At 52.3% G+C, this 25,953-nt stretch overlaps 1 protein-coding gene across 1 annotated transcript; it reads left to right on the top strand.

Moving 5' to 3' along the window:
* Positions 1-17,572: 17,572 nt before the first annotated feature.
* On the top strand, positions 17,573-19,069 carry LOC116660153 (translation initiation factor IF-2-like). Its single transcript, XM_032468851.1, has 2 exons — positions 17,573-18,429; positions 18,528-19,069. The coding sequence occupies exons 1-2, from the start codon at positions 17,573-17,575 to the stop codon at positions 18,631-18,633; spliced, it is 963 nt and encodes a 320-aa protein (XP_032324742.1). The 3' UTR covers positions 18,634-19,069.
* The last annotated feature ends 6,884 nt before the right edge of the window (positions 19,070-25,953 follow it).

The following is a 25,953-nucleotide window of genomic DNA, read 5'->3' as shown; positions in this document are numbered from 1 at the left end:
CTTTTCCAAGTGCACACAGAATGTGTATCAACACAGACTGTTTTCTGTGCCACAGGAAAGTCTCAGTGTCTTGTGAAGGATTGAAAACCAAGTGTGCTTTCTGACCAAACTGGAATCAAACCATCTGGCAATTCTGCACCTTTCACGGTTCCACGTACATTTTAGGGTTATTTGTTCCAGTTCTGTGAAAAATGTCCTGGGTAATTTGAGAGGGACGGCATTGAACTGTAGATTGCTTTGGGCAGTGTGGCCATTTTAACGATATTAATTCTTCCAATCCAGGAGAAAATGCGTACTTTAGAAAGCTGCTTTATCAACATTCTAAGCTTATTCTAAAACTTATATGGAAACGCAAAGACTCAGGATGGCTTTAACAATTCTGGAACAGAAGTTGGGGAACCCGTGTTACCTGACTTTAATACATACTAAGAAGTAATCGAGGGAGTGTGGTGCTGGCCTCAAAGTAGTCATATAGGTCAAAGGAACAGAGTGAAGAGTCAAAAGCAACTCAAGACAGATGGTCAGTTATTTCTGACATACTTCAAATAAGGAAAGGCCCGTCTTTTAAAACATCGTACGAGAATAACCAGAAGTCCACATGGGAAAAGCCCTCAATCCCCGCTGAACGCTGCTCACAAGCTAACTCGAGGTAGGTGAAATACCTCACAGTAAAAGACAAAACTATAAAACCTGCAGAAAACACACGGACTCGGGGTAGGCAAGGATTTCTTCGCTAGAAAAGAGAAAGCAAAAACAACCACAAAAGAAAACATTGCTAACTTGGTCTCTGTATCAGCCTGTTAGGGCTTCCACAGCTGGGTAGCTGAACACCCGAAACCGGTTTCCTCACAGCTCTGGGGACCAGGGGTCCAAGCTCAAGGGGCCAGCAAGCTGGTTCCCCTGGCTTGCAGAGGGTTGCCTTTTCACTGTGTCTTCACAGGGCCTTCCCTCTGTCTGAGCACCACTGGTGTGTCTGCCTCTTCCTGTAAGGACACTGGTTCTATTGGATTAGGGCCCCACCCTTATTACTTAATTTAATCTCAATTACCACCTTAAAGGTCCTATCTGCAAATATAGCCACTTGGGGCTTAGGGCTTCAACATAATGAATTTTAGGAGGAACATAATTCAGTTCGTAACAATCTTTATCAAGATTAAAAACTTCGTCTCTGAAAAAATCTTTAATAAGTGAAAAGACAGGCCCCAGGACGGGAGAAAACATTCACTTTACGCATGCCCGGCAGAGGGCTTACAGACTGAATGTACAAAGAGCTCTTAGGGCTCAACAGCAACAGGAAACCCAGCTAAAAACGTTCAGTAGATTAGAAAGGACACTTCACGAAAGAATACGTGTGACTGGCCAATAAGCACGTGAGAAGGTGCCCAACACCATTAGTCACCAGGAAATGAGAACTAAAAACCACAGTGAGATGTAACTCCTCACCCACTAGTGGTTAATATTAAAACCCTGACAATTCTAGGGAATTGGAAGGATGTGGAGCATTGTTGGTGACGGTGTAAGATGGTATAATCCCTTCAGAAAATTTTGGCAGTTTTTATAAAGTTAAGCAGATATTTATCACATGACCCAGTAATTCTATGCCTAGGCATTTACCCAGGAGATGTGAAAACATATGTCCATGAAAGACTCGCATATGAATGTTTACTAGCAGCTTAATAAAAGACAAAAACTAGAAATACCAAGACATCCATGAACTAGTGAGTGGACAGACTGCAAGATGTACGTACAATGGAATATTGCTCAGCAATGGAAGGGAACAGCTGCGGATACGCACAACCACATGGATGAATCTCAGAGTAATTACGCTGCAGGAAAAGAAGCCAGGTACAGTAGAAAACATACTTGGCATTCCGTTTATTTGAAACTCTAGAAATTCTGTAGTGTAGTCTTGAATCTACGCTAGGGGAACAAAAAGCTGGCCAGTGGTTGCCTGGGGCTGGTCGCCAACACTCCGACTGGGACGGCGCCCAGCACTCTCCTGGGGGCGAAGACAGTGCTCTTCGTCTCGACTGCGGTCCTGTTTACACGGGGGACACACCTGCTACAGCTCTTTGCCCTGTGCACTTTACATGGGTTCATTTACTATATATACACGCACAAGCATACACACGCGTATACATACACAGTATATAAAATAATACCTCAGCAAAGTTCACTAAAGCAATTTTAACAATGAAGCAAGTCTGACTCTCCATCCAGCAACCCAGCATAACCAATGCTGACAATTTTGACCTTCACAGATTGCAGTCTCTGTGCTGGGGACAGATGTGAATTAGACTGAATTTGAGACACGAGTTTGGAGATCTTCATTGAGTGAACAAATAACAGAAATCACGTTTCTGTTTTTTAACTAATGGAAAACACCTTCCCCAGACTCTGTCAAGAGCGTACTCTCAGCTTGGTAACTCATAAAGCCTTGCTGAATCTCCCACGGCCCAGAAGGAGGGGGCGCTATCCTCGCCCCGAGTCTGGCGAGCTCACCAGCAGTCCACTGTAACACACCTGTCACCGTCCCCGACTTCAGCGGTGTTTCACAGGCTGCTTTTTTCTTTTCAAACGCTTCCGAATTGTGAAAATAAAGGCTGTATTTCCCTGCCCGTCGAATTTTGAATGACTTACTTCAGAAATGGCCTCAACTTACATGCCTGTCATTTTAAACCATAATAGCCCCCATTAAATGTTAAATGATGTCAGTTTGCTTTGTCTTTGGGTTTGAGTGGGTCTTTTGCTGGGTTTGCTGCCTGTCTGACAGGGGCAGGTTTGTCTGACTTAGTTATACCCAGATGTGTGTAAATAAAAGGCAGAAGAGAATAAATACTGAGTAAGAGTTTCAGTGAATTTATGCTGTACTTCTCATAAATTCCTGTGGGCTTCTTTTGGCACTAAAATTTAATTTATTATTCTCTGTTCCCTTTAAATACAATCTGATGCAATAGTTAAGGGCAGTGTCAGGCGGGGAGCCTCCACCTCCGATCAGCTGCTGTAACACAGCATAAATCAATTCAGCAACACTCCCAGAGCATCTGTCGTGCGCTCAAGACCTTGGGTGAGCCCAGTGGAATATTCAGAAGAAGGTTCTGGCTTCAGGGAGCCTGCAGCAAAAAAGAAGCAGGAACGGCCGCCACCCTTCAAGTTAGGATAAGTAAATTTTAGTGAAGGTTCCTCTACTTCATTAGCAGCGTTCATTCCAGAATTCATTCAACTTCTTTGTTAAATGAATTTTAATGAGCTTTAGGGTCATGATTTTCAAAATAGGAAAAAATTATTTCTATTTACAGGACTTGAGTGAGGTTCAAGGATAATGTTAAGGTTGTCAGTTTATAAAATACAAATGCAATAAAACTGTAAAATTCATTTATTAGAATATGACTGGGGAGATAAGCCTAAGGCAATTTGGCAAAAAGCGATGAAAGTGTTTGTGATTCATTTGTTTACGTCTTCATAGAACCACAGAAGGGGATTAGGGAAAACAATAGTTTCCATTAACTTGAGAATTATTAAAACGAGATTTTAAAAGATGAGGAGGTAGGGTTCCACTTTGGGCTATGATAGAATAGCTTGTGTCAGATCAGAGTTTTCACTGAGACCAACTGAAAAAGCTGGATAAAATACATTTTTTTGAAATCTCTTTGAAGAGTTGTAGGACTCCCAAGGCAGCCACATTCAAGGGGCCGAGATTTTGAAGAAAAAAGCAAGCTCTCTCTGAAAGATACAACCGTTCGTAATCACTGTTCCCCCTGGGACGTCTGGTGCAGGGTGAGAAGCTGCAGGGCCCGGCAGCTGCTACCCCGAGGCAGAGAAGCCAGCAGAGTTCGGGCTGTCTTACAGAGCAGAGAAACACACAGCACAGTTCTGGGTTTCCAAGGCAGCCAGAGGAGCTCCCTTGAGGAGTCAAGATCCGGGAGACAACTGAGGCAGAGAGAAGTGAGCCTGGCGGCTGGCATTTTTCTCCTTGAGATCATTGCCAGTTCTTAGCTATGCAGGCTAAGAAGCTAAGAAAACGTGGCTGAAAAAGTTCCACGGTCCCTGGGAAACAAAAATTTGAATTTGGGATTTGCCAGGGATGAAGGACCCAGGAATTACCCCAGGCTCTCAGCTGGGACCCCTGGAGGCTACCTGTCTGAAAGACTGAGCAGAGGAAGGCTGACTCTCTACAAAGTCTAAAACTAGGTCTCAAGCCATGCAGCCCTTGACTGACCCGAAGTGGACTGGTCGCCCCATGGTCACCCCTGCTCTGGCTGCTTCCAGGAGACAGGGTGAATCCTCCACAGGAGATGGTGCCGTCCGAAGCCTCCACAATGCTGAGCACAAGCCCACCAGTATCCAGTCAAAAACAGGCGCACCAAGCCACGAGGCCATGAGGGGAAGCGGAAGAGCAGACAGACAGGAGGACGAACCCACAGAGGCCCAGATATCAGGTTATCAGACACTAGCTTTACAGCGCTGAGTAATGTTCATAAAAGATACAACAAGATGGAGAATTTTATTTGAGAACTATAATCTATATAAAAAATCAAACAGAAATTCTAAAACTGAGAAATAATGTAATTCATGACATTAATTCAACAAATGATTCAGTACAGGTTGAAACACCTAAGCAGGATTAGTTAAGTTGTATTTAGGCCATTGGAAGTTATCTCGTCTAAAGTTCAGAACAAACGAAAATACTGAAAAGAGGAGAAGACAAATATGGGACATGGTGGAAGGTTTCAATATACATTCAAATGTGCATGTAAGTCCCAGAAGGGGAGAGAGAAGAGGAGAAAAACTGGTAGTTAAAGAAGTAATGACCAAGGACGTTCCAACAATGACAAGACATCAAGCTAGAGATTTAAGAAGTGCCACAAAGTCCAAGTAGGATAAATACAAAGAAAACCACACCTTGGAACATCACAGTGACTTTCTGAACACCAAAGACAGAGAGAATATTCCTGACAGTATTCAGGGTGAAAAAAAACACATACCTTCAAAAGCAGAATAGTAAGATGAAAGTCAGAAAAAAAAGAAAAGATTTCTTCAAACTGCTAAAATACTACCGCTATGACTGCTACTGCTAGATCACCGAAAACTCTGCCCCTAGACGTCTTCCAAAAGTACAGGCAAAATAAAGTTATTTCCAGACAGACAGGAATCAAGGGAATTCAGCACCAGTAGAGCTGCATTAAAATAAACACTGAAGTGAGTTCTTCAGGCAGAAGCAAAATGATCCCAGATGGGAAAAAAAGGACACGTAGGAAGGAATGAAAAGCAACAGGAAGGGTAAGTGTGTAGGTAAGTCTAAATGAATACTGACTCATAAAATAACGTAATGCGAAGCTTCATATAAACAGAACTGAAGTGCATGACAATGTAACACAGAAGGAGGGAGACAATGGAGCTTGTGCTCCAAGCTCCGAGCATTGTCTGAGGACTTACAAAAGCACTGCTTTCTAACAGATCTCATAAACAATCTAAGGCAATCTCTAAAATAATAGCAAAAAACATCAAACTGACAAGCTAATGGGTAAACGGAATAATGCAATGCATTTTACTATTGTAAGAGAAGGCAAGAAAAGAAAAAGGAACATGAGACAGCTGGGAAAAGCAGAAAACAAATAATAAAGATGGTAAATACGGAGCCCAAGGTGTCAGTCAAAGAACTAAATACTCCAATTAAATGGAAGAAAGGAAAACACTGAAAAGAGGTAAGAGACATACAGGACACGGAATAAATACTTCATTTAAAAGACGAAGATTCTCAGACTAGAGTTTTTAAAAACATATGTGTCTTACAAGAGATTCACCTTAAATATTAAGTTGAAACATATGAAAGGGCCAATATTTGACCATTTTTAAATTATAAAAATAGCAGTTTCATAGAGTTAAACCTAAAATGAGAGCATAGAGAAGCTGAAGGGGTAGAAAAAAATACACTGAGCAAACAGTAGCCAAGAGAAAGCAGAGAATAAGGCAAGAAGCATTTCTAGAGTCAAAGAGAGACATTTCATAACGACCAAGGTGCCAGTCCATCAGGACAACACACCTGCCCTAAATTCTTAAGAACCTAATGGCATAGCTTCAAAATATATAAAGCAAAAATTAACAGAACTCACAGGAAAAATGGACAAAATCAAAATTATAAGGAGAGACTCTAACACATGTTTTTGTAACTGATAAAACAAGCAACAGGAAAAAATCTGTGAGGATACAGCTCTGAACAATGCAGCTGACAAACTTCACCTACTTGTCATGTGCAACATCAGTAGAAAACACGTTCATTCCAAGTGCACATGAAACATTTATCAGCACTGACCACATGCTAGACCACACAGCAAATCTCAACCAATTTCAAATGGTAGAAACGGTTCAAAGTACATTCTTTGACTGTAATGGACTAAATCTAAAAATCAGTAAGTAAAAGATAACTAGAAAATTCCCACGTGTTTGAAAATTAATCATTATGCTTCAAATAATACAGAGATCAAAAAACCACAATAGAAATTAGAAAGCAGTTTGAGCTGAATGATATGCTAAATATGACAGCAAAACTTATGGAGCTGAAGCTGTGCCTGGAGGAAAACTTAGAACCCTAAATGCCCACATCAGAAAAGAAGGAAACTGGAAACCATTTATGTACGTATCCATGTCAAGAAATTAGAAAATGAATAACAAATGACACCCAAAGAAAACAGTAGAAGAAAATAACAGACTGTAAGAGCAGGTACTAATGGAAGAGAATATAAACAGTAAAAGAAAATCAAAGAAGGTGGTTGTTTGAAAGACGAGTGAAATTGAGAAACCTGTCTTCCAGACTCATCAAGGAACGGGAGGACAGAGACGACCAGGAAGGCTCAGCAGTGAAAGGACGAACATCCACAATGACACAGGCCACACAGGCCACGCTGCAGAGCGGTGACGAGCACAGCCCCTAACACCAGACTGCCCAAGTCTCTGGGGTTTAAGCAGAATTAACACCACTTGCCGAGAGCGGGGGAGGGATAAATCGGGGGTTTGGGATCAGCAGATACAAACGACTATCCATGAAACAGACAAACAAGGTCCTACGGGACAGCACAGGGAACTATGTTCAAAACCTTGTAATAACCTTTAGTGAAAAATACGAGAAAGAATATGTATATACATGTATAACTGAATCACTGTGCTGTGCACCAGAAACTAACGCAACAGTGTGACTCAGCTATGCTTAAAAAACAATTACTCACATAGCCAAGATACGGAAACAACGTAAGCGTCCACCAAATGGACGTATGAATGAAAGACCTGCGTTCCCACGATGGAGCGACACCCAGCCGTGAGCAAGGAGGACCCCTGCCACCTGCCGCAGCGCGTGTGGACTGACGGCTCTACGCCGAGTCGAGTAAGTGAGACAGAATGGTCTCTACTGCGCTACATCACTTCTACGTGGAATCTGAAAAAGCCAAACTCATAAAAACAGACTAGAATAGTGGTTGATAGGGGTTGAGGGGTGGAACAGAGAAGATGGTGGTCAGAGGTGCAAACTTGCAGCTGTAAGTTGAACAGGTTCTGAGGACCTGAGGCTCAGACAGCACGGTGACTGTAGCTACCAACACTGTGTTCTGTACTTGCAAGTTGCTAAGAATGCATCTCAAACGTTCTCCCCACAAAAAAGAAATGGTGATTATGTGGTGTGATGCAGGTGTTAGCCCAGCTGTGCTGGTAATCTTTTTGAAGCATAGAAATTTATCAAATCAACACACTGTACACCTTAAATTGAGGCATAATGTCAAAATATCTCAATGAAGCTAGAAAAAACAAATAAAATAGAATTAACAATGTGGAATCAACTCATCTGACAGCTTTGGAAGATTCTTGGTCATTGTTTTTTTAAATATGGCTTTTACCCCATTTCCTCATTTTTCTCCTTCTGGGACTCCAACCACACTTGTTTACGGATGTGCGCATCTGTATATTTGCACACTTTCTGAAGACAGATCTCCTGGCCCCGTCTGTCCGGGCCACATTCTCTGCAGGCTGCGGCACTGGCTTCTCCTAGGCGCCCTCTGCGGGACCCTTTCGTCCAGGGCGGGGTGGGGGTGGCACAGGCACAGCAGAAGTGGTCCTGTGGCAGCGGGCCGGTGCACACGGTCGGCAGCCCGGTCGGGGGCTCCCAGAATGTGAGAGGCTCCTCGGGATGTGTGTGCTCTGCCTTTGCCCCTGTGTACGCAGGCTTGAGCTGGGGCAGACGGCCGAAGTGTGCCGTCCAAATCAGTGACTGGAGAGCAGAGGCCCTGCCCAGGCTCCCGCCAGACTGGAGGTCATCCCAGGGCGCTGAGTGAGGGACCTGGCACGTCTGGCCTGTGCTGGGTCTGCGTAGACCCTCAGCCTCTCAGTGTTCACAGCTATCAAGGGAGGATTTCTCTGTCTTGCAGCCAGCAACCCCCCCCCAACAAATGAAAGGAGCAGCAAAGGTCATCACGGGGCTGCCAGGGAGCCCCGGGAAGCCCGAGGGTGGAGATCAGCCTGAAGTGTGTTTCTCCAGTTGCTGCTGACGCACACGCCCAGATGGCCCCAGTGCTCGCAGCGAGATCGGCAGTGCTGCTGACTGAGTCACCACAGGGGAGGGCTGGATGCTGCGTCCTGGAGCAGGGGAGGAGAGGCCAAAGGCAGGAGAGAAGAGAGAGGGAGGAGGGAGAAGAGGAAAACCAAGGAAACTGGAAGGGAGCAGCAACGGGGTCGGGCAGGGGTGGGCAACACAGGGGTGGGGGGAGAGAGGCAGAGAGGGAACAGAGGCGGGCAGGGAGGAGTGTGTCCCCAGGTCACTGCCACCCTCACCTTTCTTGTGCTGGTTAAGAGGATTTGCATTTTGCCAGAAATGGAGCCCCAAATCCTAAAGCATGAAGCACTAATGCTGGGATTTCAGGCACAAGGCTCTCAAATGCCGTAGGCGGCCCCTGGTCAGAGGCCCCTCTCCTCCCTTCCTGGGTCCAGGATTCATCCCGGGAAACTGCAGCCTAACGTGGCAGCTGAAAGCTGGGAGTGGGAGAACCTTCTCTTGCGTCTTCAAAAGGCACCTGCTCCTTTAAAACAACCTTCAGTGAGAAACGTGAAAACAAGAATCACTCCTAAAGAATAAAGCCCTCCCTCCAAGCACGTGTTCTAGGCCACAGAGGTTGCCCCGTCTCCGGGGACCGTGTGCTCAGACTCCCCGTGGCCTTGGGAGGACACAGATGAGAGTGCCATTTCAGAGCCGGGACTGATCATAAATCACGACCAACGTGTATGGTTTGGCTGCATGGCCCTTCTGGGAACGGGGATTCAGGGCAAAGGAATCTGCCTTAATGGCTTTTCCAAAGGCTCAGTGCTGTGCTTTCGTGATTCTGGCTCTTGGAGGCCCCCTTCACCTCTGCCCGGCCCAGAGCCAGGACCATCTCCTCCCTGGGCCCTCAGACCCTGAAACTGAAGGCGGCTTGTGGCTGAGAGGCTGGCGCTCGGCTGTCTGAGAGATGGATGGGCAAGGCGGTCCGTCCTTCGCGGGAGGAGGAGCAGCCCTACCAGCTGCAAAGCAGAGCGTGCGAGCCAGGCCACCGCTGGCAGGGGAGGCGGTTTCCAAGCAGAACGCGGTAAGAAGTGTGCTGGAATCCGCCTCCAGAGTCATGGAATTTTCTTTTTTTAACGTCCTTTTCAAACACACACTTTGAAAAAATATTTAAAGGCGGGGGAAATTAATTAGGGCCATTTGTGCTGGGCCCCTACCCCAGAGCTCCTCTAGCAGGAGGAGTAAAAATAGAACCTGTGAGGGGCTCGAAATGCACTGCGAACAAAGATCACATTTAAGAGCCCAATGAGGCATGACTGTCCAAACAGGAAGAAAGGAGCTAATTATTTCCATTGCTGTGGAGGGAAACTGGTGGCAGCCTTGAAAACTAGAAAAACCCCAGGAGGCCGGGAGGGAGGCCTCACCAAGGGACAGACCCCGCTTGTGCCCTCAGAGAATCACCACTTTGTCCCCCTCTGTCACTGAGGGGCAGTGAGGAAGCAGGGAAGAAGCAGAGACAAGCAAAGAGTTTGGAAGGTCTTAAAAATCGCTTCCACTTAGGCAGCAATTTGACCTTTTAAATGTATTTCCCCCCCCATTTACTTGATCCTTAGCTGCCCCCAGAAGGTAGACCCGGTGGGAGCTTTCATTTTCTCCAAATGCAGATGCTGAGCAAGTCCAAAATGACGCAAAGGGGTTTCTGGCAGGCCACCTGAGTGGGGGTCAGATGTCTGATTCCCAGGCTGGCCAAGTTCCAGCTCAGCACAGGCAGTCAGGAGCATGGGCTTGGAGTCAGGGAGGTCTGGGAGCAAGGCTCGGTCCAGCCACTCACAGGCCAGTCGCTGCCACCTTCAGAGCCTCAGCCCCCTCCTCTCTCCTGGGAACCTTCTCTTCTGGGAGCTTTCGGCCTGGGCGCACTCCCCACCCCTTTTAAAGGCTGTCTGTGATGTTGCTAGGAAATGAGGTACCTAGAAACTTAGCAGTGCCTGCAGGTAGCAGTGCCTGGCAAGCACTGGGCTGTGCCATCAGCTCTGTTATCATGCTGGGATGCTGGAGGAGGGAGGGGGGAAGTCTTCAGAAACATGCCTTCTGCACTGAGCCACGAGTCCTAACATGGCATCAAAGATCCTTGAGTCATGCATGCCACCTGGGGTAAATTACACCATCTTCAAGTCTGTAAAATGGGGCTGAGACAATGCTTCATGTCCCCCAGACCACATCCTCTTCCTGGGCTCACAGTAGAACCACATTTCCCAGCTCCCTTACTGTTAGATCGAGGGCCTGGAACCGAATTCTTCCCAATGGAATGTAGGTGGAAGTGCGGCAAGCCACTCCAGCTCTGAGCCTGAACAACACGCCTGTGTTCCTGCAGCCCTGCTCTCTCCCTTGGAGGGGACAGACGAGGCATAGCTCCAGGATGGAGGAGTCGTGACGCAGAGCAAAGCCACCCAACCTGCACTGGACTCTGCTGTGATGTAGAAGAAAGCCACAGCTGCGAAGAGTCAGAGATTAGGGCAACTACTGGTGTCCCAGCACAGCCCAGCTCCTGTGGGTAACGTCTTCCCCAGGTTGGCGGGGTGCGGCGGGGCGTGAGTATCTGAGGAAACTGTGCGGGAGAGGGCTCTGTCAAATGTGTGTGGCTGCGCTACTGGTTCCAGGAGAGAGGGCTTGGGCACAGATCCGGTTCCAGAAACCCCTGGGTCCCCCAGACACTTCTCCTGGGACCTTTAGGCTTAAACACGACTGACAAAGAAAACTGCCGTTTGGTGAGCGCGTACGACACGCCACAGACACTGGAGCACTCGGGCCCGACGGCCCCGTGAGGCGGGTGAGCCCCAGAGGGTCGGCGGAGCACGGCAGTTATGAGGGAGGACGCAGGGCCCTCTGGCCAGAGTGTGACTCCACATTTGCTGTGTGACTTTGGACAGGATACTTGACCTTTCTGTGCCTCAGTACCCTCATTTGCACAAGGCTGTGAAGGTTTAAACGAGTTATTCCACGTAGAGCCCTTAGCACATAATAAACGCTCTAACGACGTTGGCCTGTTCCAAGCGCCTCCTTGACAGACGGTGAGGCTCAGGGAGATAACATGACTTGTCCACCGGACGTGGGCACATGTCCGGTGAGAGGCTGAGCCTGGACCTGAGAGCGTGCCTGCAAAGCTAGTGCTCCTCTCTCTGCACCTGCAGGTGCACACGCCCTGTGCGCCACCAGGAGACCCCAGAGAGCCACAGCGAGCACTCCCCATCGTCGTCATCACCAGCAGCGCCCCGACCCTGTAACAGCCTCCACAGTTTTCACAATGAGTTTGCACAGTCTGCCTCATTTCATCCTCACAGAAGCTCTGATTCCCACTGTACAAACAAGGAAGCTGAAGCTGGGAGGAGCCACGGCTAACCCAAGACTGCTCACTCCACGGTGGGAAAGCGGGACCCGAACGAGGACCTCTCCCCACATAGCAGTGCCCGTGGGCAGCACACTGGGGCACCGCCAGGCCTGCCTTAAGTGGTCACGTCTTTCTCATGGTCTACTCCTCTCTCCCAACGTTAGCCCCTAGCTTTCTCTGGGGGCGGAGGACTGGGGAGGCCTGGCCTAGGAGAGTAGGGCAGTGCCATCTCCCAGCAGTGCCACCTGACATGTTGAGGGCAGAGAGACAGGCCACCCCCAGGCTGAGTGGAGATCCTGGGAGAGGACAGGGCCAAGGTTTGCGGAGGCCCAGGTTCCTAAGGAGGATCTGGTGGGGGCACTGGCTGGAGCACATGCTACACAGATGCCCAGAGCAGAGGCTGTTTGGCCAAAGGGATCCAGCCTGGGGCTCTCTGCAGCGTGCAGGGTAGCGAAAGCTGCTCGTGGGGCCAAGGCCAGCCTCACGCCCCACACGGGCTGCTGTCTAATCCATGGTCCAGCCATATATGGACTCCTACCTCTAGCCAGGACTGACCTCAACATTGGCCACACACAGACCCTTAAACCAGGCCCAAACTGGCTCCAAACCTTAGTCACAGGCTGACCTTGAACCTAGCTATGGTGTCACCTGACCTAGAGATTAACCAGGGACCACCTCTGGGCATGAACTATACTTGACCATTGACCCTATTCCTCAAGGGCCACCCCTAAGTGCCAAGAACTAACCACTCACTGACCTCGTGCTGACCCCTGGCCCCTAACCCTTAACGCCAGGCTAGCCTGACCTTACAAAAGCCTGATCTAGAGCATGTGTCCCTGGTCATACAAGTAAGAGGGCAGACGGGTCTTTACTGTGCAACACTTAGACCCCCGTCAGGTCGGGGAGAGGGGATCCCACCTGTGGAGCGCTGTCTCCACAAAACACACGTCACCAGGACTCTCCGAGGACAGGGGAGACGGCCTCAGCCCCTCACCAGGCCAAGGCAGCCCTTGAGTCCACCCCAGGAGAAACCCCAACAGGAAGAGAGAGCCCTGCCTAACTCTTCTATGAGGCACTATAACCCCGCTTTCAAAACCTCAGGGACATCGAGAGAAAATCACAGACTGTCGCTCACGGCCGTAGCTGCACGTCTTCATAAAACATTAGCGGAGTTATCTGTAAAACAGCACATCACGACCAAGACAGGCTTGTCCCCGGAGTGTGAGGATGGTCTGGTACCAGGAAACCTGCTCCTGGGTCTCACCACAATAACAGACTGAGAGACAAAAAACCACGTGTCTCAACAAATGCACAAACATTATTTGAAAAGGTCGTGTCTCTTTATGATAAAAAGTCTTAGAGACTAAAAATAGAGGGGAACTTTTTTAACTCTGAAAAGGTTCTCTACTAAAATCCTACAGCAAATATACTTAACAATGTATTTTTTTAAGTTTAGATATGTTCTTCTTACGTTAAAGTACAAGACAGCGATGACTACTATTATTCAGTACAGAACTGGAGGACCTGGGCAATGCAATAAAGCAAGAAAAAGGAATGAGGATTTTACTGTATCGACTGCAATTGAAGAGATGAAACTACCAAAGATAGGGAGTGATAATCTACAAATAAAAACTAACATTCAGCAGATAAACTGACAGAACTAGGATAAACAGAGGCTGCCCACACTCCTTGGCTCTCGGCCCTTCCTCCCGCTTTGGAGCCACAGCACAGCGTCTCCTCACCTCCTTCGCTCACTCTGCTTCCAGAATCACTTCACCTTCTCTGCCTCTGACCCCCTGCCTCCCTTTCACTTGGACCTTTGTGATTACGTGGAGCCCACCTGGATAATCCAGGACAGTCTTTCCATCTCAAGATCCTTTTCTTTATCATGTCCACAAAGTCTGTTTTGCCTTGTAAGGTAACATATTTGAAGGTTCCGAGTGCATGGGCATCCTTGGGAGGGGGTGGTAATTTGCCTTTGCGTGGATAGATGATGTTGGAATTCCACGGATCAGCTCTCTATAGTTCAGGTTTAACAGCAGTGTGCGTGCTGACAGTGTGTCGCTGGAACTGTGTCCCTCTTAGAAGGCTCGGGATGGTTTTCCTGACGACGTGGTGTTTGAGCAGATCCCTGAAGGACGTGCAGACGTGCACCAGGGTCAGAGGGGGAGAAAGGGGAAGGTCTAGGGGCTGCTGGCACTGCACCTCTTTCCGCACTCTGGGCTCCCGTGGCCCTTTGCTCTGTCCCACGGGTGCGGGGCTGGGGCCCGTACCGGAAGAGCTGCCCCACGCCCTCTCCTTCCTGCTTCTTCCTCTGCAGGTCCCAGCTCCCAGCCCTGCATGCCTTCTCAGGGCTTCCACCTTTGTTTGTCCCTCAGTCCTGTGTTCTCAACCTCTCATCTGTTCTGTCCCGACTGCCACCTGTTCCCACATCATTCCCCTCTCAGAAATGGGCAAACAAATCTCCCTCAATTCTTCCTTCTCCTCTACTCCAATCTAAGAAGACCTCTCTTCTTCCACCTCTAGCCCAGTTTCCCCAGAAAGCGTTGTGCACGGACACAGTGCTCCCCCACTCGCTCCCCGCTGCAGGCTGGCGTTTGCCCTCACCCCTCATAATGCAGCAACCTTTGCCGAGATTACCAACGACCTCCTTGTCCATAAACTGGTGGGGTGTGTTTCTTTTCTCATCTTTCTTGGCTTCGAGACAGCGTGTGACACTGCTGGCCATTTCTGCCTTGTTGAACGCTGTGTGTGTGTTTTCCATGAAAGCTCTCCTGGGGCTTCCTTCCTCCCTCTCTAGCCGCTGTCTGCCAGTCTCCTCCGCCGGTTTCTTTCCTCTAACCATTCCTTGCAGCTTGATGCCTCCCAGGGTTCTGCCCAGGACATTTTCTTGTTTTCCTCTATTCACACGCCCCCTGGGAGCCGTCTCCACGGCCCAACCGCTCTTTGCAGGTGCAAGAGTTCCACAGCAGCGTCACTGGGCAAACGCTGCCTCCAGAGCTCCAGGCTGCAACCGCTGACGCTGGGGCCGCTCCAGCATCCCGTCCTGGTGTCCCTCAGGCATCTCAGGCTCACCGCGCCCTCCTCAAACACCCCACCACGTCCCTCAGCCCGGAGCGGTCTGCCTGCCTTCTCCCGCCACCACCTTCCCTGCACGTTATCAGGCACCAAGTCTCCTCCAGTCTCCTTCTTAAGTGTCTCAGGAATTGCCTGCCTTTCTCCACCTTCTGTGCTGTTAACACAGCCTGGGCCACCAGCATCTCTCGGCCAGACCACTGGAGCAGTCTCCTCACCAGCCTCCGTGTCTCCGTGTAACCACGCATTGTGAGCAGTTACCGTCCTCCAAGCTTCGCGCTCGGTCCTGCCCGCATCCAGTTCAGTCTCCACCTGAGGCCCAGGATCTTTAGAAAACAGAATTCAGATCATGTCGGCCCTCCTTGTTCTTAGGTTGAACTCTGAATTCTTAGCGGGGCACAATTCTGACTTCACAAGGAAGACAGATGAAGAACAAATTCACAGGCAAGGTGACACAGTAACTGTGGTTTGTGACATGTCTTCTAAATACAATAAACAGGGTGGTCGGGCAGAGCAATGAGGGTAAGGAGGAAAAGCCATCTGGGAAAAAATAAAGCTGATTACAGAGAGAAGCGCAGCAGTGGAGAGGAAGGGAGAAGCGGAGGGGGGGACACCATGTAGTGCCGACCGATGGAAACCACAGCCCTGGCTCAGAACCCCCCGTCCCATTCAGGAAGTTCCGCTTCTTTCCACACGGAGGTCCTGAGACGTCCTGTACCCTTTTAAACTACCTCCCTCATCGCCAACTCTTCTATTTAAGTTAGTTTGAAGAACCCTGTTCCTACAAACAAAGCAGCCCTGATTACAATGCCGTTCTTTGGATCTCAGCTTAAATGTCACCTCCCCAACAAGACTTCCTTGATGCGTTACTCTGAGTTTGATGCCTACATTACTTTCCTGTGAGTGCAGTCACAAAGCACCACAGACTAGGCGGCTTTGAAGAGCAGACGTGCATTCTCTCACAGCCTGCAGGCCGGAAGTTCAAGACCAAGGTGCGGGCAGGACAGTGTTCTCTCTGAAAGCTCTAGGGGGAGCCTGTCCCAGGGCTACCTCATAGCTCCCGAAGTTGCTGTCAGCTCTCGGTCTGTAGGAGCATCACTCCAACCACACGGCCTTCTCCGAGTGTCTCTGCGAACCTGTCTCTTCTCCTCTTCTCAGAAGAACACCAATCATGACGCTCAAGGGCCCACCCTGACCACCCATCTTTGCTTGGTTACACCTGCAGACTGTTCCCAAGTCAGGTCACACTCACAGGGACTGGGGGTCAGGACTTCAGCACATCTGTGGTGGGGGACAGAACCCATTCCATACAGTGCCCTGCCGTGGCCCCCACAGCACAGCAGTGTTTGTCCACTGGGCTGCGAGCACCTCCCTACTCCTCCCCCAGACCGTAAGTGCCCTGAGAGCCCGGCCACAGCAGCCACATTCACCGCTCCATCCCCGGGGGCCTGACAGACAGTGCACAAAGTATTTCTGAATGAGGGAATGGTGACATAAAGGTACGTAGAGCCCTGCATCTACTGGACCCGCGTGCTTCCTCAAGCCTCGGTGGCCTGCCGGCATGTGACTGTGTCTGCCGCTTACCCCCATTAGCACCACGGGGGAGGCTTAGTTTGAAAGGAATGGACAGCGGTGGTCACAGAGTCACTCCTGTGATTTCAGCAACCCAGGAGCAGAAGACATGAAGGTGAGAGCTGCACGCTCATCCGCAATTCGGCCCATCTGCAAGCTTACTTGGAGGCTGCAGCCAATGCTGCAGGCCCAGTTCCCAGCATCCCAGCTGCAGACTCACCTGCTGGAGGGGAGGGGTGGCCGCACCGCCAGCACCTGCAGAGTTACCTGACTCCCCATCTGAGAGCTTCTTCACCATCGTCGGGGGTGAGAGGGAAAAGCGGCCAAACCCCTCTGCCCTGGCTGCCATGTGGAAACCACGAGCTGCCCTTGCTGGCGTCCCTGCAGGAGGGAAAGGAGTGCTCAGAACAAGGGAGGGGCTGCCCTGGCCCCACGTTAACTTGCCACTTGGGTTTGCACAGAGGACCCGGGACTCTTCCAGGGCCCTGCAGATATCAATGCAGCGACCACAGATAGGCACCGGTGACTTCTCATGGTCTGGAAGCATCACTCCCTTTGAACTGCTTGGCGGGATGTCCCGAGGGGATGGCTAAACTGAACTCTGCACAAAGGGAAAAAACAGATCACAGGGAACCTGGAACCAAAGAAGCACCAACTCCTCCAAACAGCTGGGGCAGCATCGTCTGACCGCTGCAGCTGTATAATCTCGCAGAATCTCATGCTCAGCAGTCCTGTGAGTCAGGGCGGGGGTAGTAACTGTACCCAGGGAGCCCCAAAGGCAGAAGGCAGAGGGGGATGCTGACGGGCCAGAGGCTCAGGCCCGAGTCTGGGGCCCCCGCTACCCCCTGGCTGGATGCCTAGTTTCTAACAACTGCATGCTGTCCCACCCGGGATGACCCCAGGCCCTGGAGGTTTCTAGGAGGACACAGAAGGCTTCATAGAGACCAGACTGGCTCAGGGGTTCCGGGTCCCCAGAGTGACGGCAGTGGAGAGGCAGGGAGCTGCCATGCACAGGAGCCGGAATGCAGGTCTTGGGGCCTGCAAACGCCATTACCCCCAAGAGACGAGTCTGGCTGTTCCGAGCTTTCAAGTCGTTGAAAGTCGTGAAAACCAACCTGTCAGCACTTCAGGAACGTGCTGGCTGGCTCTGGATCAGCCACCTCCTGCCTCCTTGCGGATGGAGCTTGCAGCAGAAGCAGGCTGGGGAGTGGTGGTGCTGGGGAGCTGCGGAAGAACCGGAGCCGCGGTGGGGGGTCCGAGAGCGTGAGCTAGAACCGGGCTGGGGGCCGGGGCGGACGGCGGAGGCCCGGACAGGCTCCAGGGGTCGGAGGGGCCGGCGACATCCTCCCGGGAGAGAGGCGAGCCCTGCTGGCGGACGTGGACTTCAGACTCGGGGGCGAAACCCGGAACGACGGTGCGCGAGGGCAGAGGCCGGGTCTGCGGCCTCTCCCGCGAGATGGCAGCGATCGCGGGAAGCCGCCCCTCAGTTTCCGGGAAGCCGTCTGCGGTTTCCGGTTCCGCGGCCCCTTTCTCCGCGCCGATGCCCTCGCCGCCCTGACAAGCCTGACAAGGCTCTCGCCTGCCCTCCGCGAACTGCTCAGAACCTCCTCTCCTCCCATCCCCCTCCGCCAGGAGACCGGCCCTTCCTCAGCCCCGCGGGCCCTGGCGGAGCAGTCGGCCCACCCCCACGCCGGGCCGCCCGCCCAGGAGCCCGGTACCGACCCACTGGATCCTCAGATCTTCAGACCCATTTGTGCTGCTTCCCGAGCACCGCCACCCTCCGCCTGCGCGGCGCAGGGGCGCAGCCCTCATCCCGGTCCTGCCACGCCAGCGCCGTCCAGGCCTGTGGTCAGCCGGCTGTGAGAAGCCAGCCTCCCGGGTGAGTGTGCAGACGACTGAAGTGCCGCTGTCGCCTCGCGCCCTTCTGACGTCTCTTCCTGAGTCGCACTCCTCCCTGCCCCCTTTTCTGATGACCAGGCTTCCTGGGGGTGGGCATGGTGGCCTCCCGGATGGCCCCGAGGACGCCCTCCTGCTCTTCACGCCCTGGGTGGCCCCTTCCGCTTGGCGGGGGGCTGGTCTGTGAACAGTGGAATACGGCGAAGTCTCGGGAGCCTGTCCCCCAGCCCCAGACAAGCCTTCAGGTGACTGCATCCTCGTAAGAGGCCCCGAGCAGAGCCGCCCCGCTCAGCGGCTCCAGGTCCTTGCCCCTGGGAAACTGTGTGGGACAATCAGTGTGTGTTGTTTTAAGCTGCTAAGCTTCAGGGCAATTTGTTATGCACCAAGAGGCTCCTGGGTGGGCGGTGGGGAGGGGGTCAGCCAGCAGCCAGCCAGGGCAGCAGGTCTGCAGGTACAGCTGGGCGGAAAGGGCCGCAGGTCTGGGCTTGTTTCTGTGCAATGGCAGCAGCCTCTGCAGATGGAGTGTGCTCCCTGAGCGGGCGGGGCATGTCCTTGGCTAGGGCACAGCTTTGCTTTGGCTTTCCGTGGTCCAGGAACCCTTGTCCCGCGCTCAATAAATAGTGGCCGTTCCTGCAACTAACTGTGCGATGCTCTTGTTGTGGGCCCTACCAGGGATGTCTGTTGGTGGGAAGGTGTCAGGTTTCTGCAAGTTCTGGAAGGCTCAGCCGTTTGGAGCAAGCCCAGCGCACGTGGGGAGCCCGTGGTGGGGGGCACGGCTGCCATGAGCTGAGCAGGGCAGGTGTCGGTTGCCCAGGGTGTGGCAGGGCCAGCCAGGACAGTGAGTCCGTGGCCGTCTTCCAGGTAAGACCAGGGGGTCAGTGAAGAAGCCGTGACGTGGTCAGTGGACACACCTCGTCCAGGCTCATCAGGGACCTGAGCACCCAGGGCGGCTAGTGTGGGTCCTTGCCTAGTGGGGGTGAGGATCCCAGAGGACACGCCTCCTGGTCAGAACCGGCTCATTTTATGGGTGATGGGCCGAGGGGCTGTGGCTGAGCGGAGATGGACTTATGGCTGTAGTTCTCGCCCTGTGGATAGTTCACTTGTCCAGGTCCCCTCCATGCCAGCCTTAGAGGGCATCCCCAGCTGTGGCTCCTGAAGCAGTGAGGACTCTGTCAGCTGCACGTGGCAGAAACCCAGCTGGATATTGATAATAACCAAAACCGACTTAGTGCTTGCGTTTGCTTTATGCGTATTGACTCAGTGAACCCTCACAACAACCTCGAGTAGGTGTCCTTATCCCCACTTTGCAGATGAGGAATATGAGGCAGACTCAAACGGGTCCCGCTACTGGGAAGCAGCAGAACCAAGATTTGGCCTGGGCAGGCTGGTGCCAGAGCCCACGTCCTTACCGCCATTGAGAGGAAAATCTCAGCCCAGAGAGCTCTTTCTTCAGGTGTACCTGCATCCAGAAGCTCAAATTTCACCAGTGCCACCCTCTCCTCACCGCCTCTTAGCCAGCTCCTGGGCTGACCTAGTCTCTGTCCTCCCCCGTGGCCACCAGCAGCCCGAGGCTTACGCCACCCCCAACTATTTAAACAGCAGCCCCGAAGTTAGTCTCAGGGGACTGCCCGGGGTCTCCCGCCCCCTCTGAGCCACCCTCATGGCCCAGGGCATCTGTGCTCTGAAAGGCCAGGGCCAGGTCACAGGCCCAACCTGGGAGCCACGCCTGGAATCAGAACCCCAAGCAGCCCAGGGCCGCGGAGTGGGGAGAGGGGTCTTATTTGCCCAGAAGACAGGGGAACAGGGGCTGGGCAGGCAGACACAGCACACATGTCTGAACCACCATTGTTTCCTCCAGGGTTTTTTGTCGGGGTTTGGGGGGGTGAGAGGATGTAAAGCCATTAAAGAATGTCCCAGAAACACACAAGTGCGCGCGCGCGCGCACACACACACACACACACACACTCACTCACTTCTATGCCACACCGAACGTAACCCTTCTTACTCTTGCTTGTGACCTCCAGGCCTTGTCTGTACACATACATCTTTTGAAGCAGTTACAGCCCACACTGCAAATCTTCTGTCTGCAGGGCAGACCTTGCGCGACGATGGTTGGGGGGTGGTGGCTGTTTCCTTTCATACAGGACATAAAGGACTCTTGTCACTCTGGGCCTCTGACCGCAAGCCTCTTGTCTCCAGGATATTTTTTTGGTTTATCTGTTTTCTGCTGTTGGAATTTCACCCTCATGGCTCTGGGAGATTGGGGGTGGGGGTTGTTCCTGGGGTGCTGGGGCTGGTTAGCCTGGGAGGTGCCAGGAGGCAGTGCTGGCCCTGACCTCCGCACGCCCCATGCCACACAGTCTGACCTAGCCAGGGTCCTGGGCAGGGTGGCCCTTACACCTGGGCTCACACGCATGGGTCCTTCACAGGGCACTTCCCTGTGACTGGCTCTCGGTGCCTTGGCCTGCAAGCTGACACCAAGCTTACTCTGCAAGGCCAGTGGCCACAGCAGGAATGGTAACATGGTGCACTTTTTGAGCACGCTCTGTGTGCACGCGCTGTGGATTCCTTCACTCATAGCGGGACTGGGATACAGGTACTATTGTTGCCCCATTTCACATGTGAAGTCACATAAGCAGCTTTGTCAGCGTCACACAGGGAAGGTGGAGCCCTGAGTCACACCCGCCAGTCAGAAGCCGTGCTCACACCCACTTCGAGAGGAGGAACTGGAGGTTAAAGAGCACAGACTCTGGACCCAGACTGTTGAGGGTTGAATCCAGACGTCGCCATGTACTGGCTGTGTGGCTCTGAGCAGGTTACTCAGTATCTCTGTGCCTCAGCTTCCTCAGCTGTACAGTGGGGGACTTCTAGTACTTACTTAATAGGGTTGTTATAGGGGGACACGCGTCACTGCCCATAAAATGCTTTGACTTTGGCCAGACACGGTAAGTGCTCGTCAAATGCTAGCTGGCAGTGTTGCACTGATGAAAAATCTTGAAAGAGACTGAGTCTTCACCAAGGGGGCTGAGGACCTGTTCAAATGGGAAGTAGTGCTTGGGCAGGATTGCAGAGAGGAGGGACAGACCCCACAGACCCCAAGATTCACGGGTGGAGTAACAGACGTGGACAGTGAGCCCTAAAGCACAGCGGCCGTGATTTGTTCTAACATGCCTTCCAAACGGGTCGTCAGGGATGGGGAAGAAATCGTTTAATTCTGGGTGGAAATCTGGAAGAGCTTCAAGGAAGAGGCAGCTTTTGACTTGGACCTTGTTAGAAGCCCAGGACCATGTAGATAGATGAGAAGGAGACATTTTAAACAGAGGCAAGGGGGCAAGGAGGGTGTGGAGGCCTGGCATGAGTGGAGGGTCAGTCTGGAAGACAAGGAGGGAGGGAGGAAGTGGAAGAGGAATCCAGACTGCCCGGCAGGGTCCCCCGGGAGCCTGGAAGGGTTTGCTCAGAGAGGTGGTCTGCCAGGTGGCGGAGCAGGGGTGTTTATGATAAAGCCCTGCAGCCTGGGCCACGCGCCCCGCCACCTCGTCTCTGTGTTCAGAGCCCACGTGGGGTCACAGCCCCGTCTGCCACGACCTGGGTGGGCCTTGCTGCCTGGCACAGGATCACTGGCACCCCCTGCCCACAGACCCCAGGAGGGAAAGCAGTCATTCTGCTCAGACTTGATGCCTCTCCCAGGCCCTTTCCCCGAACAAAGCCAGCATTTATAGCTCAGGGGCTGTAGGGTTACCCGGGCTGTTTATGACTTGGGATAGAGGATTTTCCTGGAGAGCAGAAGCCCCTTTCTGTCCCATTTGAAAGCCATTTGGGCTTTTGGAAAGGGGCTATGTGATGGCATTTTGCCCTTAAAAATACTGGTGAAGACCAACTAGAAACTGGAAAGAATTCTGATGAAGTCATTCCTCCTCCCAGAGAGCTGCTCAGGCCCTAATGGGACTCCCAGATTTCAGAAATTTGGGAAGTGCATGGAGAACGGCAGTTTTGGTTAGGAACAGCTGTCTTCCAGGGCAGGGGAGATCCGTAGTGCCCAGCACCAGGCCAGCCTGCTGGAAGCAGGGAGGAGACCCCAGGCCCTTGCCCATGTGTGCCGGGGCCTTTCCCTCTCCTGTCTCCTCTCCACGTGCTCCAGCTGCAGGAGGAGATGGGCCATGCAGGCCAGCTGGGCTCCCTGTGTGTTGATGCTCTCTGAAGCCCTTCCAGGCCAGTAAGCTGGGGCTGGGGCACTGAGGAGAGTTTCAAGCTGCTACCACCCTCCTTACTGAGAATGCGGCCATCCCTTTGGCTCAGGGGCCCAGACTGAAGGCCTCAGTCACATCCCATGGGCTGCCCGAGGATCCCGGGCCAGGTAGAGAGATGGGTGATCCCCAGCCGCCGTCCTCGCCAGGGCAAGCCCCAAGCTGTCCCCACTGCCTCCTGCACTGTGTGGTGGAGGGGCTCCAGGAAACCTCTTTCCTTTCCCACATGTTCCTCCATCCCTTGCCATGGGCAGGCATTTCCATGATCAGGTTCATCACTTGGGGTTCAGGGACTGTGCCTCGAAGGCTCGCCTCCGAGTAGGCATCAGATGCCAGGGAAGCGGGGGGAAGGAGGGGAGGGAACCAGGCAGAGAAGACAGGGCCTGGGAGAACTCAGCAAAGAGAAGAGGTCTGGAGAAACTATTTGACCAGAGTTTAAAGTCTGGCAGGATGATGAGAACAAATGAAGAGAGGAGTAGGGTGAGAGGGAGCGGGCGGATGGAGGAGTGGGGGAGAGAAAGAGAGGAAAGGGAGGAGGGCTCGGAGCAGGAGCAGGAGGCGGGTGGGAAAGGAGGGAGGGTGGGAGTGATCGGGGCGGGGGCAGAAGGAGCAAGGCCTGCTCTCTGTCCTGGGTGCCCTGGGTGTCCTGGGGGTGGGCCCTCGGGGGCAGCCAGTGCCTCTCAGTGGGGGCTCCTCTTCCAAGGTTCCGGGCTGGGGCTGGGAGCTTTTTATCTCCCCTTCTACCCACCAGTTTATGAGCTGCCCCCCAGAAAACAAAGACCCCCCCTCTCTTCATTCTGCGGGAGAGAGGAAAGTACAAGTATTCCCAGAAAAGTAGAGCTCGACACCTGTGGGAAGGGGGTCCCTATCCAGTCGGCAGACAGACATGCACACGCCACACGGGCACACTCGCTCAGCCCTCTGGACCTGCCAGGCCCGCCGTGGTAGGCAGGCCTGCCGCGCTGAACTGTGCAGCACAGAGAACGAGTGCCCCCGTCCGTGCAGGAGGTTCCGCTGGGCATCGCCGCTCCACGTTCTTGCCCGAGCCCTGACTGTACTCGGGTGCTCACCCTCCCACGTATCCGGGAAGGTGACGCAGAACCCCAGGCCCACCCTGGGTGGGAGTTCATTAGCCTAAGCCAGTCTTGGTAAGTCCCTGCACAGTGATGGGTTTAGTGTGGGTCTGTGATGCAGCCCTGGCCAGTGAGACATAGGGGAATTCTGCTGGGGGAGAGGGGTACCTTCTGGAAAATCCTCCTCACTAATGAGCAGGGACACAGGCAGGAAACGCCCCTCCGTCCCTGAGCTCTGTCCTGGGTGGAGCCCTTGGAACCACTGCGTCGCCCTTGCCGGTGGTGACACTGAGCCCTGAATTCACCAGTTTTGGGGTCGCTGGACTGCTGCTTGCATGATGTCATGTATTTTTTTTAATTCCCCATGTTTTAATTTGAGCTGTTGCTTGCAGCCAAAAGCATCCTAAAATATATATCAGCTTTTAATGAAAGAATTTGCTGGCTACTCTCTGAAAGCCAAGAGATGTGGACTGGCTCAGCCACAAGGTGGGCTGTTACCTGGGGAGGCACGTGTTAGACTTCTGGCAAGAAGAAGAGCACAGACTGGGAATGAGCAGAGCTGCGATCTCGACCTGACCTCCTGCCAGCTCACCATGGGGCTTGGTCAGGTCAAATACTGTCTCTGAGTGTTAGTATTCCCATCTGTGAAGTGGGGAGAATAGAACACCCTTCACAGAAAAGGTGTGGGGTGTCAGGCAGCTATTATTATGCCAATATTAATAATCCCTTTCCTTTGTAAAGCTGGTAAATCGCTTTTGTTGTCTGATCTGCGAAGCCCTGTTGAGACAGGGATTTCTGCCTTCATTTCGGAGAAGAGAATACAGAGGCCCAGAGCATCCTGAGTTTTGCTCAAGGCCACAGCTGGCAAGTTATAGAGGTGAGGTTTGTACCTAACATCAAATCCTAGGCTCTGTCTGCTCTCACCTGGGAGGGGCTGCATGGCATCATTCACCCTTTAGAGTGAGTTAGCTTCAGACTGACCAACTGGTGGTCAGAGTTGAAACTGAGGCTCTAGGAAGGAGGCTAAGGTTGGGGAGAGGGGAGAGAGGAGCTTGAGAGGCCTGGAGACCTGGCTCCGTGTAAGGAAGGCGGGCGGGTGAGCCAGCCCAGGTGCTCAGGCAGCGTGAGGGTGCACAGCTACCGCATGGAGGCTGAGGGCTGGCACCTTCAGAGGTGACTGGTATTGGAGTTCTGATAAGGCCTCGGGAGATCGGGTTCAGTTCCCAACTCTGCCCTTTCTAGCTGTGTGATCATAGGTGAGTCCCTTAACCTCTCTGAGTCCTCAGTTAACCCACGTGTAAAATGAAACAGTAATCCTTGCCCATTCGTGTTGATATTACATGGATCAACCGAGGTGCTTTATGAACTGTAAAGCATTAGGGAAATCAAAACTATTGCTTTAAGTCGGGGAGAAGAACATTGAGAAAGGAGACCAGTATTCAGCTGGCCCTCCATGTCCCCATCAGCCAGTGCCAACTTTTGTATGAGACTTGAGTACGTGCAGATTTTGTTACCCACAGAGTGGGGCCTGGAACAAATTGCCCACAGATACGGACATCCAGGGACAGCTGGATGTCGGCCAAGCACAAGACCCCTGTGTGGTGGGGTCTCTGGAGACTGGTCCCAGCACCAGGAGAAACAGCCGTCTGCCTGGAAAACACTGACAGAAAACCAGAGCACACTGAAGGGAAGCTCATTAAAAACCAACCTGGTGAGGCCAGGGGATGGGGGGCGTTAATGAGGTGTGATCCTGAGAGTGCGAGACCTGAGTGGGTTCTGCAGAAAGTCTGTTGGCTTTGATCCCTCTTCTCCTATAAAATGCTATTTCTGCTCTCGGCCCCTCAAATTCCTAGACGGACGACTCAGTCTGGGCTGCCCATGGAATTTGAAAAGAATAAGTTTTCAAAAAACCACATTTGGGAACAATGGTTAACAGAAGTGTCTGGGTCTCAGAGGAAAAACAAACACCCTACTCCTGGCCTGCAAGTGTCTCCAGACATCCTTCCACCTAACCCTTCCACCACGCCCTTCCTAACAGCAGACATGCCATTTAATGAGGAGCTACTTCACCCTGCGCTTCTGAGCCATGGAAGGAAAACACAGCCAGGTGCAGCGGCTGCGTCCTAGCGGACTCCCTGACCCTCCCTGTGGAGCAGGCGGCCTCTGAGGGCTGAGGGCTGCCCGCCCAGC

The sequence above is a fragment of the Camelus ferus genome, chromosome 27, assembly GCF_009834535.1.
Source record: "Camelus ferus isolate YT-003-E chromosome 27, BCGSAC_Cfer_1.0, whole genome shotgun sequence".
NCBI lineage: Eukaryota > Metazoa > Chordata > Mammalia > Artiodactyla > Camelidae > Camelus > Camelus ferus.
Note: the sequence above shows the minus strand (reverse complement) of the source record. Positions and strands in the feature narration are given on the sequence as shown.

Bases quoted from the DNA above. Each gene is read 5' to 3' on its own strand.
- LOC116660153 (XM_032468851.1), top strand. From the start codon at position 17,573: ATGCAGGTCTTGGGGCCTGCAAACGCCATTACCCCCAAGAGACGAGTC. The intron at 18,430-18,527 runs GTGAGTGTGCAG...TCTGATGACCAG, and splicing joins GTGAGAAGCCAGCCTCCCGG to GCTTCCTGGGGGTGGGCATG.